This window comes from Leptinotarsa decemlineata, unplaced genomic scaffold, assembly GCF_025532065.1.
Source record: "Leptinotarsa decemlineata unplaced genomic scaffold, Ldec_3_MD MMD2_tig00026330_RagTag_RagTag, whole genome shotgun sequence".
NCBI lineage: Eukaryota > Metazoa > Arthropoda > Insecta > Coleoptera > Chrysomelidae > Leptinotarsa > Leptinotarsa decemlineata.
The window spans coordinates 2,610,312-2,625,853 of record NW_027412690.1 but is presented as its reverse complement, the minus strand read 5'-3'; the positions used below and the strand labels follow the sequence as shown (position 1 = coordinate 2,625,853).

Genomic DNA, 15,542 nt, shown 5'->3' with positions numbered 1-15,542 from the left:
GCAACAACCATAAATATTACACATATATTTCTGATTGATTCTGTCATTACTTGATGAGAAAGCTACTGTGAAAATAAAGTTTGTGAAGATCAAATCGTAAGGTGTAGTTTATGAAATTATACATAAATATTCATAAAAAAGTTGTAGCAATATTCTTATAACGAAATTACCATCTGGCGATAATAAATATATATTCACTTCATAAAAAATTATTATAATAAAATATTATGAACAGTAAATTACACGTAGATTATCACTTTTGTTTATGATTAACATTTAAATATATCGAAGGTTTTTGAAATAAGTATATATTCATAGATGAAATTTACATCTTCAATAAAATCAGTATAGCAGTAATTCATTCACACAACTCATACAACAATGTTATGAAGAGTAATATATTGCAAATGAATTGATGTAAACTTTGAACGTGAGATGCTTAACTACAAGCTATACTACACATCCACAGATAATATACACAAATATATAAGTTCACAATTTGTGAATTTTTTTCCTTATACCAGGAATTGGGAAAATTTCGGATATGCGATTGGTTACCTTGTTCACAGGCAGATGGGGCGGTGACAAACATGTTATTTGTTGTTCGCCTCAGCCTAGTTCGAGGAATGATACTCAGTAGAAATTCGATTTTCAATTATCGGAAATCATCGACTTTTTGTTGATGATATAGACACTAACTTGCACCGACGAGTGGCCAAACAGCCCGAAACCGGTCTGCAAAAGTGTTCCAATAATTAAAAATCGATTGCGGCAGTTGTATCGCCAACAGCATATGCAGGAATAATTTCAGTGAAGAATCCTTCACTGACACCTGTCGGATATAATCCAGCGCCCTTCGTGGTATTTGTCAGGGGAGTACTTGTTTTCTTATAGGTGTCAGTTCATCAACCTATAATGTAGTTAATTTGAGACTGGCCTGAACGAATTGTTCTTTCAGATAATTTGAAATACCACTTTTCTGAATCGAATTCAACGTCTTAAGAATAATAAATAAATTTTAGAAGTATTGATTATTTTTCACATCAACATATGGATGGATTTGGAGAACCCATGGCATGGTTTTTGGTTTGAAAAGTTCTGTATAGTTTTTAAATTGTTTGGTAGAACATTATACAATTTTTTAACTACGTAGAAAACTTCTTTGCAATGTTTTTTAATAGTCTTGGTACTGACTACATGTTCGATTACTGCCAATGGCTTCTAGATTTGCTTTGTATTTATGTTGGCAGGCTACAGTTCACAAAAATAATTGTCGGATATCTACAATGGAAATATAATATGACTGTCACACATACCATCATGAAATATGGTAGACGCTAACATAATTCTGATACAATCTACTACACTTTTTCTCCGTGACAGTTGAATGAATACAAATGATGTTCTCCTAATAATCAACGATATTTAATGTCGATTTCAACCTGGGCATCGATTAAATGAAAAATTTATTACGACAAATAATTATTAAATTGTACGACGACGTAACACAGGAATTCGGTAATGAAAGCGTCTGTTATAGCGCCATTAGAGCGCGTTAACGAGGTGCATACAGGCTGACGTAACGAATTTGTTGACGATCATTGCGAAACTAACAAAGTTGATTTTATAACAGTGATATAGAAGTCATTTTGTCATCCGTAGGAGATCACCTGTTCTATGATGTTCAAGTGGATGATTACCTTGAAAAAACTTCATGACACACACACACACACACACACACAAAACATTAATAAATTATACACATTTAAACCTACCTCTTGAATCACTTCGTTCAATAGTGAAAACTAAATGAAAATATCATCTATTGATTGGGTTTATTAGCTTTACATTGTCATTAAACAAATGTAATTATTTCCCTCCTCAAGATATTTTCATATAATCGAAGGTATTTTGTTATGAATAAAAGCTCACCTACAGTTTTTTGTGAATACGAATCAAACAAAGAAAATCTACCCTTCCGTAACTGTGTCGTGAGTGTCATACCAAGTTTCGTCCAAATAGAAAATTTGCCGTTGTTCTTGTCTATATTTAGTTATTTGTTCTAAGTATTTGTTACGCAATTCCACTATTCTTCTGCTTTCCATAACTGCTTGATGTTTGTTTATTACTCTAAATCTAAATCCGCGTTTCTTTATCCAATTCTGAAAATTTTTGTCACAGCAGCTCACGTTATGGCCGGCAGTATTGAATTTTTTCCATATGATTTCAGTTGTAGGAATCAGATGAAGAAAACTATTAGTCGGTTGATAAAGCTCGCGTCGAGAAGAGGTTTGGAGTTCTGGTGATTGGGAAAAGTGCTCGTTTTTGAATTGATTCTACATCAGAGGTTCAAGTTTCAACTTTTATTTGATAAATAACAGTTTATTATATATTCCAATAAAAAAGAATCAGTTTCATTTGGGAAATGAATAAGTTAACTGAGAAGGTTCGAAGTATTCCTGAAAAAATAATTTTTCAAGATATTATCTTCATATTTGAATCGAAGGTTCTGAAACTTTGATTCGTGATAGTTTAATGAAGAGAAATCATCAGAGATACAGAGTAATATATTGTTTTTTTCATTGATTTTATAAGATGAACATTTAAATGGTTTGGTAATCCTGTATCACATCGCGTTTTGCGTTCATAAGGTTTGTTTTTGACTAATTTACGTACATTTGAGAAAATAATTTTTTGTCAAATCTGATGTTGCTTGTAATAGTTTGTTTCCCTCGAAACCAAACTTGAGATGTAGATTCTCATATACAATGAAACATACTGTCTGTATTTCAATATTCTAATGGTATCTCTTTTTCGCATTGTTCACCATCGCTATTGGAATCACTACCTGGAAAAAGTCTGCGTTGTTATCACACTCGTTATTACCATTAGTAATTGTCCTAGGACGCCACATTTTAAACAGATAACATCAATTTTAAGTAATTATAACTGCACCAATATCGAATTTCAACGCTCAAATCGCGATGAGTTTCTGAACCCAACACGACGACGATAACCATTCCCGCCTTCTCGATTTCTATTCGTCACCGTAACATGACTACAATTTTAATTTTATGACTCTTTAGTCAATCATAAAACTCGGTTAATAAAAATTATCCAATACGAACCGCCAGTTCTACGGTCCACGTGGACTATTTTGCAGCCGGTTCATTTTTATGTATTTTTTGTTTTGTTTTGAGAGTGCCGACAACTTTAAGTATGCACAATATCGTTTACTTCGACTATACACCAGTGTCTTTTACTCGGGTTTGGAGATCGAAATTCCAAAAATCGACGTCCTCCAAACCCGAATAAAAATAGTGACACTGACAATTTTGGCCGCAAAAGCATCAACCATTTTGACAGTTTCAAGCAGATCTCAATGTATCCAATTATTTTTACAAATTATCTAATTGTGGTCTCATGAAGCATTTCAATTTTTCGAGGTATACAAGGTATGGTCAGAAAATAACAGGAATCTTCAAATTTCACTGGTTTGGAGAGTCCGATTATGTTGGTATACATGCCCCTGAATTATGATTTTCAGCTGTATCCACAGTTTAATTTGTTTATGGCAGCAGCTAAGGCGTGTTTTGAGAGCTCGGTAAAACAAATGGATCAAAGAATTTGTACTGAATATTACGTAAAAAATAAAATGATGTGTAACATCATTTGTGAAAAGCCTTAGATGAGTCTGCGATAGGTAGAACAACCGTTTACGAGTGGAATGAGCCTTTTCAAGCAGGCCATGAAGCCAATGAAGATGACGAACGCCCCGGACTCCTAAGCAAATTGATAACAGATGAAAACGAGAAAAAAGTTAGGGAAATGTTTATGAAAGATTGCCGATTCATAACCCGAGAAGTCGCTGAAGAATTTTTTTCGAATGTATTGAATATGTAATGTTTCCCAAAGCTGTAATTTGAACCAAAATAGCAACTGATGGAAATTGTTCAAGAGTCACTGAATGAAGTCAACGACGATGTAGAATTACTGAAACGTTTCATAACAGATGACAATACATGGTTTAATAGATATGATGTCATAGCAAAGGCTAGATCGTTCAAGTAGTCTGGCTCGCCAAGGCCAAAAAAGGAAGTGCGGTCAAACCTGAAGATGTAGATCATTGTGTTCTTTGATTTTATTGGCATAGTGCATCAAGAATTCATGCCAGGAGGACAAATGGTCAATAAAGAGTACTACCTACAAGGTAGTTCTAGCTACAGGTTCAATGTTTAGCAATCCGAAAAAAATGCTGAAATTTTTGGAAACCAATTCTTGGCATTTGTACCACGATAATGCACCTGCTCACTCTTCATTGTTCATTCATGGATTTTTGACCAAAACATTTCTGTAACGATGCTGAAGCCTCCACATTTGAAGAAACGAAGAAGAAAAACATAATTTATTTCCCAACAGATGAATCCACTTACAGGACAATAAATAATATAATAATGCAGTATGAATAAAGGCTACTTAAACCAAATATACAGGGCTATTCAAATTCGTTTCTGTACATAAGGATCTCGTAAACGATAAGAGATAGAGTGTCGGTTAAATTGTGGCAAAGTTGCGTATTTTGGAGACCTATTCAATGATGTAAAAGAATCAAATATAGCTCTTTCGGTTCTAGAGATAAACAGGAAAAACTAAAAAATTCCAAATTAATTTTTTGCCTATATTTTCTTCATTCGCAGACATATTGAAAATCTGTCCACATTTTGTTATTGGCACTTGATGTGGGCTATCAGAATATGTACATGAATTTTTTATACAGGGTGTCATCTGGCTTGGGCCACCCCCATCTTTGAATTTTTAAATACGGATCTGTATTTTTTGTTGTATTTATCGTATCGTCGACGTTCACTCCATACTGGAAAATCAAATTAAATTTTATATTTCAGGATGTTTGGGTAATATTTGATTATAATTGTAAGAAATATTCCCTTTTGAATTGCGTACCTAGAAATTGGTTGACTGAGTTGAATAAAAACACAATAGCAACTTTCACATCTCCCTATGTACTGTAGAGTTTTTCGAGTGTTTTTTTTTTCATTTTTAGATACCTATTCATATTTTTTTCATTGCTCTGAGCGTTTTCTACAATGAACTTCGAATAGCAAAACCTTTTATGATTATCTCAAACATATCAACATCAAATATATATTATATGTGTTTTGAATAAGCAGAAAAAGAAATGATAGCAATAATAACATCCGAAACGAACACTATAATTGTAATGAAAATTGAAATGAAGTAATTTATGTACACAAAAAAAATTAATGGCATACCTAATGAATGTTGGAGTTGGAGTCCTTCCATTTCGGGACATTTTTGAACACGGTTTTTCAAATTATTCATTGCCCTTAAGAAACTTCTTTGCTGCATTGTTGCGAAATCATTCAAAATCCTCAATTTTGAGTCTTCCACATTTTCTATCCCTCTGCCAGCGTAAATCCTATTTTTCAATGTCTCCCATACAAAATAGTCCAAAATAGTAAGATCTGGTGATCTTGCAGGCTATTATATTGGCCCTGTATTTGTCTCGAAATGGAAGGACTCCAATTCGAATATTCATTGCGCCATTATTTTTTCCGTGTATATAAATTACTTCATTTCAATTTTCATAACAATTATAGTGTTGGTTTTGGATGGATATTATTGCTATCATTTCTTTTCCTGCTTATCAAAACACATATTTTTGTTGTAGATATGTTACAGATGATCATAAGACGTTTTCTCATTCGAAGTTCATTGTAGAAAACGCTCAAAGCAATGAAAATATAAAAAAATATGAATAGGTACCTAAAAATGACAAAAACTCTATGATATATAGGGAGACGTGAAAGATGCTATTGTCAACCAATTTCCAGGGCCGTAATTGATGGGGGTGGCCCAAGTCAGATGACACCCTATATAAAAGATTCATGGACATATTCTGATAGCCCACATCAAGTATCAATAGCAAAATGTTGCTATTTTATTTGGTTTTTCCTGTATATCTCCAGAACCAAAAAAGCAATATTCGATTTTTTAAATCATTGAATAGGTCTCTAAAATACGCAACTTTGCCACAATTCAAACGGCACTCTATCTCTTATCGTTTACGTTATCCCCATGTACAGAAACGAATTTGAATAGCCCTGTATAACGAAAGATTGACATATTGAGGATTTGACAAATTAACAAATAAATTCACGTATATAATCTAATTTAGAAAAAAATTTGACATACTAATTAATTATTATTTGTAAATAACATGAAATGAAGATAGTAAGCTAGATGATGGTTTGTTCAATTTTGGATAATATGGTCTTCAGTGGATCGGAATTAATATCGCATTAACTGCAGTGGGCATTATAATTATTATCGCACATGAAATTTATAGGATACACTTTTCCAAGGTTGGATCTAGTAAAAGGGGTATTGAAAATGATTTGTCTACGTGTACTAGCTTGAAGTATGTTAAAGTTAATTTGTTCTAGTAACGAGGGTGCATCAATGGAACCATGCAAAATTTTGAATAACATAACAATACTTGATGAAACTCTATGTTGCTCTCAGGAAGGCAGACGGAATCTTTGAAGTAGTGTAGTGGTCGTTCCTCTAGCAAAGTACATGCCATCCGTTCTAAATGCAAGAAACTTTATACCATTATAGAGAGGATACCAAATCAAAGTAGCATACTATAACTTGGAGCGAACGAGAGATGTATTAAGTATGGTTAAGGCGGTAACATTGGTGAATGATTTAAAGTTGCGCAGAACAAAACCAAGCCTTTTCCTAACCGATGCAGCGACAGAATTGGTGTGGCCAACAAATGTCAGCCTGCTGTCGAACGTCACCCCTAGATCTTTGACAGATTCTTCTTCGCGAAGTATAAAAATACTCAATAATATTGGCATTACGTGTAAAGGAGCAAACTCAGCACTTATTAACATTCATTGCTAATTCATTGATTTGACACCAGTTATCTATCAGATCTAATTGAGACTGGAGATAAGAGCAGCTCTCTAAACTTGTGATAGATGAAAGGATCTTCAAGTCGTCTGCAAAAAGTAATTTGCCACACGAAAGCTCGGAGGTGAGATCATTTATGGAAATGAGGATAACCAGGGGTCCCAGATTGGAGCCTTATGGCACAGCCGATGGGGATAAGTATGATGCAGACATATCTCCGTGTGACTTTTTTCTACCTTCAATATAAAGAGAATCTGTAAGAGTCGTCGTTATTCAAGCGTAGATGACATAAAAATCGCATTGCTGAATGGGCTATCCGAAGTGTTTTGAGAATTGGAAGAGGCGCTGATATAATATCTAATGTGGGAGTATTTTCGAAGAACAACATTAATGTAGACATATGAGTGAATATTTTTTTCAAAGAAAGGGAAATTGAAATTATTTTCATTTTTTTTTCTGATTGATTCGGCCGTTACTTGATGAAGATCAATAGTAATTTCAAAAACTATACCTCTCGATTTGATCTCCACAAACTTAATTAGAAAAAATATAATCACAACATGCTCTTTCAACTGTATGAATACTATAAATTATTCTTACAATAATATTCATATACTACAGGTAATCATAAATACCTCTAAAATTACCTGAACCTCTACCTAAGGTACCTGTTGAATTATGATCACCTAAAGCATATTACCTCACATCTACATCAATAATAATTCTTTCTCGGATTTTTAAAAAACAAATACACTTGAAAAAGCTACTGTGCTAGCGAAACATGTTGTGATTATATTTTTTCAAATCAAGTTTGTGGAGATCAAATCGTGAGGTGTAGTTTTTGATATCATTTTCTATTTTCTCACTCACTCTAAAATGGAGTGTAAGTGATTTTTTTACAATCACATGTGACACATTGCAAGACTAATGCTTCTGGTAAAAATATTTTTCAGCTTTCTGCATCATCTTTATACAAAAATGTATGTCATTGAGGATGATAGGGTTATATGTGAGTGAAATTTTATATCGTCAACTCTTTCATATATTCTATTGTGTAGTATTCACATAAATGACATCTGATTCAATTCCATACCGAATGTTTGAAGCATAAACTGAATAGGTGAAAGAGATTTTTGTGTAGTTCCATATTAATTTGAAAGTAGTTGTTTCGGATAATTTTCTGCCAACGAGAAGTGATAGATTGAATACAATCTATCACTTACAAAAGTATTGATGTAGTACGATGATCAGTTAGCATTTCACTGAATGGTATTTATACAAGTATGCTCATAATATCAGGCATAGTTTGGTTTTCTTGGTTATTGGGATTTTTCAATATTTAGAATGGGAAACGCGGAATGGAAAATGAACATTGTCAATAAAATTAAAATTTTCAATTCTGTTACTGGACTGAGATAAGTTTTTGACATAATTAACAGAGTTGAAATTCGAATCAATATCACACTTGCACCAAAAGTTACCGAGAATATAATTTTCCGACCCAGTAGTTTCCTACTCTGCCCAATAAAACCATTCAATCGGTTGACTATGGCTAAAACAAAACCAAAGTTGATCTCATGATAAACTCGAGAATGTGTATGCAAGGTAATTGGTATTGCGCTGTCGTATGTAAAAGACTTTTCCAATTCATTAACTCTCTAAAGGACATGTCTCATTAGGTTTCTTTTTTTATATGTGAACTCAATTGCTGAACAATATAATTTGTGATCTTGACAGGAGATACCAAATTACGGAGCGAAAGGATTTGAAACTGGATCACAAGACGGGAGTGAAATAAATATACATTATGTAAAAATTCGATTTTACGGTAATTTCATGACGGGGAATCATTATGTTCAATGCTAAGAAATATTTTTCATTGGGGGTTTTCGAATTTTTATGATCAGCTCTCTTTTGTTTATCCAATATGGGGTAGTTGTCCCGATAGTGCTAAACTAATTTTTTCGTTTGAAACCTCAAGAACTCGAATTGGACAATGTTTACTGTCTTTCTTCAGTGAATGTAACGGTGAGAATGTAATATCTATTGAAATTTCCCTTCTCATGTCTGACTTTGGTGATTCTGTTTCCATCAATTTGGGATATTAAAGATATGTTTCAAAAGATACTATAAATGTGGTTTGGTGTTTCCCCAATCGCCACTATTATGGTTTTATTGAAAACCAAACATCGAAATACCAACCCATGATTTTGTTGTTGTGATGACGAGTTTGGATATGGCATATTTGAACGAGTCACTGTCAAGTCCAAAGGCATCTTGATCACTTTTATGTTGTTTAAAGAGAAACACAAAAAACTATGAAACCATTGATTGATTCGCAATAACTCTGTGATCGATATTACTGACGCTGCTTCTATTATGACAACAATTACTCATGCCCACACAATCACAAACGTCATAACCTCAATGGTTTTTGAGCGCACCATGATAACTGGCATAACCTGACAAAACGAATGTTGTCAATTTGTTCAATCATAGTTTTTTCCATAAATCTTTTGCTATTCCAGACGGAGAGAAATCTGAAAAATGAAATGTGAAATTGGTTCAGCTGTTTTTCAGTTTGATTTTGCGACTTTGTTTCATATATTATATTCACTCAACCTTTCTATCCATTCATGTTCATTCGCTCAATATTCTTCATATATTTTTCTTCTTTTATTGGTCTACAAAGAAGACCGCGATGGTATATGTTCATCTTTCAGGGATAGCTTCTTAGTATACCCATTTTAATGTTCAAGGCTTGGCTTGATGGATATTATTCGGACTTTGTAGCGGGAAATTCATCTATTGAGAAGTGGATTGCTGAGTTCAAACGAGGTGAAAGGAGCACCGAGGACGATGCACACATTGGACGCTCCAGAGAGGATGTTACTGACGAAAAACATATGAAATTTGCAGAAAATAATTTTGAATGACCATAAAGTGAAGTTGATCTAGATAACTGAGGCTCTAAAGATATCAAAAAAACATGTTGGACCGTAACAGTGTTTAAAAATAGTCACTACCATATAAAATCGAATTAAATAAAAACAATCAGTCACTTATTTGAAATTGAAAACATAACAAACAATAGAAGGTGTAAAGTGTATAGAAAGTCTATGTAAGTGTATAGAAAATGTACAGTTTTGGTCTGCTTATCATTCTATTCTATCCACATAATATTCTTCCAAACTATAATAGGTTCTATCGAAAAGAACTCTCTCTACTGCTTTTCTGAAGCTGGCGTTGGACGGTATATCTTTTATATTATTTGGAAGGTGATTGTACATTTTGCAGCCGTTATATATAATTGAATCCTTACCGAGAGTGGAAGATAGTAATGGTAGTTTAAGATGGTTACTTTGACGGGTGGGGTATCTACTCCTTGTAATGAAATTTTGTTTGTGTTTATTTATGGGACACACTGTTTCAAGTATAAATATAGACACTACCGTGAGTATGTTGTATTGCTTGAAGTGAAATCTGCACGAATCGCGAAATTTTATTTTACAGAGGTATCTCTCTTTTGTAAGACGAAAACACTTTGAAGAACATTACCACTGCACACTTCCCAGAATGGCATACCGTATGGCAAATGTGAATATATCAAGGAGTTGTATACTGTCTTTGCGGTTGGGTATTCTAGTTCGTTTGCAGCAATTTTCACAGCATACCAACCAGAGGACAATTCTTTATTCAAGTTTTCGACATGTTCATTGAATTTTAGACGGTAGTCCTAGAAATTTAGAAAAAATACTGTGTTCAATAGTCTGGTGGTTTAAAGAAATATCAGCAGCTGCACATTCGAAGGACACTATCTTAGTTTTCGATATGTTGAAGGATAAAAAGTTCGAGTCATACCACTCTTTGACCTTTATTATTTTTGAATTAACGATATGATGATGGTCAGCTTGTTTTGTGATATTGATGACTTATTTATTTTGTGGAAATTCATCTTTAATTAGATATAGGAATGTAATACTCTGTCTAATTTCCACTTACTTAATGTATTGATATTAATACGAACAAGGTTTCGGTTTTTACACCATTCTCAAGTGTTCTAGCACTACTGACCTAAATAAAAATATCGGAGTATATACAGGCTGATTCACGGTGGATGGCACATTAGACGTTTCTGGTGAACCAGACAACGGATCACTTTGAAAATTTAATGGAGGGCATATTCGGACATTCTCTAGCCAAGTAAAATATTTTCGACAATGCGGTGTTGCCGCTTCTATTAGAAAGCAGTAGCAACTTTGATTTTTCAAATGGAACACTCTGTATATAATATTATTTTTGGAATCTCCAACAATTGCCCGACAACTTTTCTTGATATTTCCCTATACCTATCTGTTGCCGTTTTCGAAATAAACATTAATTTCAATTTTTTTCTTCGAAAATCATGACTACTAAAAATGCCGATATCTTTTAGTTAAGAAGTACTATGATATCGAAATTTGGTTTGGAGTTAGGTGATACTTGGACACTTCCCACACGTCAGCCTAATCTCTGTTACTTCAATACAGGGTGGTAAAAAAATACAGTTTTTTCGTTTGCTTGAAAAAGTTGCTGAAATTTGATTATTTTAAATGGAACACCCTGTATATTATTGAAAATTCGGAAAGCTGCTGAAGTTTCGGACTTATGAACATTTATTTGTGAAAATGTCCCTTCAGAATGGTATTTCCATTCGGTATTTGGTAAGCAGGCCATGATTACTATTTGACAGTAGCGTTGTGACATTCTCCTAATAATATCGACATTTTCGTCACTTCAGAAGTTGCAAATACCTTCAAAACGATGGAACAAAACTATTCAAACGAAGTTCTTATGAATTTGTTTATTATTTTTGGACAGTGTGACAAAATTATCAGCAGAACATGTAGAAAGTTCAATGAAATGTATCCGAATCTACCGCCAATGAACCTCAAGAAATTTATATGAATCGGTGTATACAAAAAATCTTCTATGTACATCTACAAGAAACAAACCACCAAATAAGTAAGGAAAACCTCAAAATCTTACATATATGTAGTAAAGGAAAGAAAATGAACTTGTCGGAAACCATGGAAATCAATAAATCAATTAAAAACTCAAAATATAAAACCCGTAACGAACAAACAGATTTGTGTAGGTCCCCACTTTTGAATTTATGAAGATGACAACGCAATTAATCACAGTTTGAAGTTTATGTAGTTGGTATTAATGAATGTAGATATATTTCTTATTACCTACTCTCAGATATAGGTATATACTTCAATATTTCTATTTGGGTTCTTAGTGCTAGAACACTTGAGAATGGTGTAAAAACCGAAACCTTGCCATGCATTGGCTTATCCTTGTGTTTCCGCAGAAGTAAGGTGATTATTTTTATTATTATTATTTTCACCGTAGTGTGCGCTGGTCAGGCCCTATCCCCCGAAGCCCCGATACATTCGGGAGGGCACGCCAGCATTATCAACCAATGACCACTCCCCACACCGTGGGGTAAGTGATCATTGGGTCCGAGAATCATGTGCCCTGGGCAAGCGCAGTGAGCCAAGAATGACACCCTTCTGCATCTGTGCGGCTAAGATTTCTGCCTTAGTACGGCAAGCCGATATGATTTTAAGATTCGAGAGTAGAGAGGACATCATTCCACCAAGGACTCCAATAATCAGAACAACCATCTTATTATTATTATTGTTATTATTATTATATAATCGCAAGATCGCCTCCCTTCGAAGGCAACTATATAGAATAATTAAATCAAATTTTATCATCATTTTCTATGTTAGCCTACGTCTATATCAGCCCAACTGTTATATGATGAAAAAAAATGTCTTTGTGAGTGCAAACTGGATCGTTGTGAGTGGAATAAAAATATGGAAATCGGAGAACATGATTCGGATCACGTACGTGTAACTATCCCGAGTAGGTATTTCCAATCCGGAGCGTTTTCAATTCCTTTTAGATTTACTGATGAATCAAAAGTGAAAGTACACGTAACTAACGTTTTCATTGCTGATATCGTATTTACCTCATACACAATCGAGTGTGTTCGATCTGTTTTTTCTGCTCTCCTCGGAATACTAAACCGTTTTCTATACATGTTCAGGAAATATCTCAGGTTACTGTGCGTGGACCTCACCCATATCAGTTATATGATTGGAAAATGGCTGATGTGATTATCTTTCCGACAATTTGCCATGTTATTTAATCTATCTTTCAACATATTTCGATAAAAATTCAGACAAATATCTACTACGAATAATAGAAAGCAGATACAATTTTAGTCATCCGATGATGGAAAAATTATTATATGTATTATTTCAAACTCTGCGTAAGTGCTTCAAGCAAAATTTACAGGTTCGATATTATGATTATGACAATGACTGAACCTTAACTAACTGTTGCCACACTAATTGCACATAACCTCACGAAAATAAGACAACAATCCTCCAAATTAAACCGCACTTTCAATATCAACAATTCAGAAATTAAAAAATCTCAATATCCTAATCGAAGCCCATTGGTATAATGAGACAATTCGAATTGGAACATCATTCTGAATAGTGGTAATTTCATTGAAGTTAAAAATAATACTCTACATACAGTTGATGCACCTAGCCATATCAAGTAAGTCAGGTGAATTGGATGCCGGCTGTGCGGTCTCATTTCAAAGCACGATAGATTTCAACAATGAAGTCCTATTGTTGAAAAATACGAGTTTAGTTCGTTATTCAGGCAATGAAATTGATTCAATTCGAGAAGTGATATTTTGTTTTTATATCGATACATCCAGATGAAAATATTCATGGAAATAATCTTTACCACTCGACCTGAAATTTTCTCAGATGAAAATTAATTTTTTCAAATTCAAACTTTGCTATTTTTAGCAATATCAATAGAGCAATTAGCAATAGATAAAACTATAAAAACTATAAAACCACTCATGCTATTGCTAAATAACAAAGTTAACATTGGAAACTGGAAGTTTTGAAGTTTGTGGTACTACTTTCAATAAAACAGTTTTATGACTCACGTTTGCGAGAAATGATTACAACACCTGATGGTTTCACTTATGTTGGAGAAACGTGCATTTGGAGTTTTCATTCATTTGTCTGTTTACTCAATTGTGCATATTCTAAATAAATGTATTACAGAGGAAGTAGGTGCGAAGTATGAATTCATATCATATAAAGAATATTATTTTTTCGTGAAAAATCTCATAGTCGGTAGGCGACATGGATTTTCTAGTACTCACTTTCATGAATGAAGTGAAAGACGCAATTGAGAGTGGATCTTAATTGGACTGTATTTCCTCTGAATTCCAAAGATTTTGATAAGATCAGCGGAGCTGCAGTTTCGTCGACGAGAAAAAAGTTAGAATGAAATATATAACTCATCAGTTAACCTGAACATGAAAACCTTATAGAAATTGCCCCATTCATATTCATGTATCTTCATGTATCCTCGGAAAGAATAAGGAAACGTATATATTTTCCAAATAATGAAAGCAGACATGAAGTCTGTTCTATATTTAGTTAGGTACCTGAAATTCACTAATGAATACTGAAATTGCTAAAGGTGCCAGGATTCTTCTGGCGTTTTTCATGTTAACCAATCTAGCTCCTTTTGACAATGACCTTTTTTTTAATTTATGGCAATTCCAGTCTTCAAATGTTCAAATGAACTTGATGAATATCATATTTCATTTCCAGGCAAATAATGGAAAAAGGATCATCACTACCGTGGAGAGATGTTTTATTTCAAGCAACCGGAGAAAGCCGACTAGATGGTAGTGCTCTTCGAGAATATTTCAGACCTCTTGAAGAATGGTTGAGAAATGAGAATCTTAGGACAGGTATGACTATTATTTCAATAAATTCACACATTGAAGTAGTGTTAGTTCCTCTTGGCAATGAAGTGGATTAGTCAATTCACAACACAACAAAGTTTTTGTTTCGGGGTTGAAATTAGATGATTTTAATGTATTTCCACGTGTTAAAACCGAAAGTGACCATAAAAATTATATATTAGCTCTTGTTTTCAAGATATAGTATCATTATATTATATATATGTATATTGAGTTTTCAACAAATGAAATATTTCATCACCAACAGTTGGTACACATGTTTGTTTACATAACACCCCTCTCATCAGCTGTTCTTAAGTAGTAAACATAACCTATGTGAGTTTGTCAATTGTACGCACGTGGTTGCTATTGAAATTATCGTGTGAAGTTGATTTTTAAATTAATTTAAGTGCTGATCTGAAATGCCTCGAAAGTGTGTGAATTTTGTCGATAGCTTTTGCTATATATGTGGTGAAATAACATTTAAGGCTCAGAAACGTAAAATGACACCTATCGTTAAGACAGCCTATGAACATTATTTTGGTGTGAAAGTTGGGGACCAAGATAAATCATGGGCTCCTCATATATGTTGTAATTCTTGTTCCGTCATATTGCGAGAGTGGCTGAAAAATAAAAACGGGCAATGGCTTTTGCAGTACCTATGGTTTGGCGTGAGCCTACCAATCATACAGACGACTGTTATTTCTGCTTAACTCCTCCCATTAAGCAAGGTTTATCTATG

The 15,542-nt window shown here is 33.7% G+C and overlaps 1 protein-coding gene across 1 annotated transcript in view; it reads left to right on the top strand.

Moving 5' to 3' along the window:
- Ance-3 (angiotensin-converting enzyme Ance-3) overlaps positions 1-15,542 on the top strand; it is a 162,866-nt gene that overhangs the window by 144,415 nt on the left and 2,909 nt on the right. Inside the window, exon 10 of the mRNA XM_074182997.1 lies at positions 14,667-14,809. Within this exon, the coding sequence (XP_074039098.1) occupies positions 14,667-14,809 (143 nt within the window). The remainder of the gene's footprint in view (positions 1-14,666; positions 14,810-15,542) is intronic.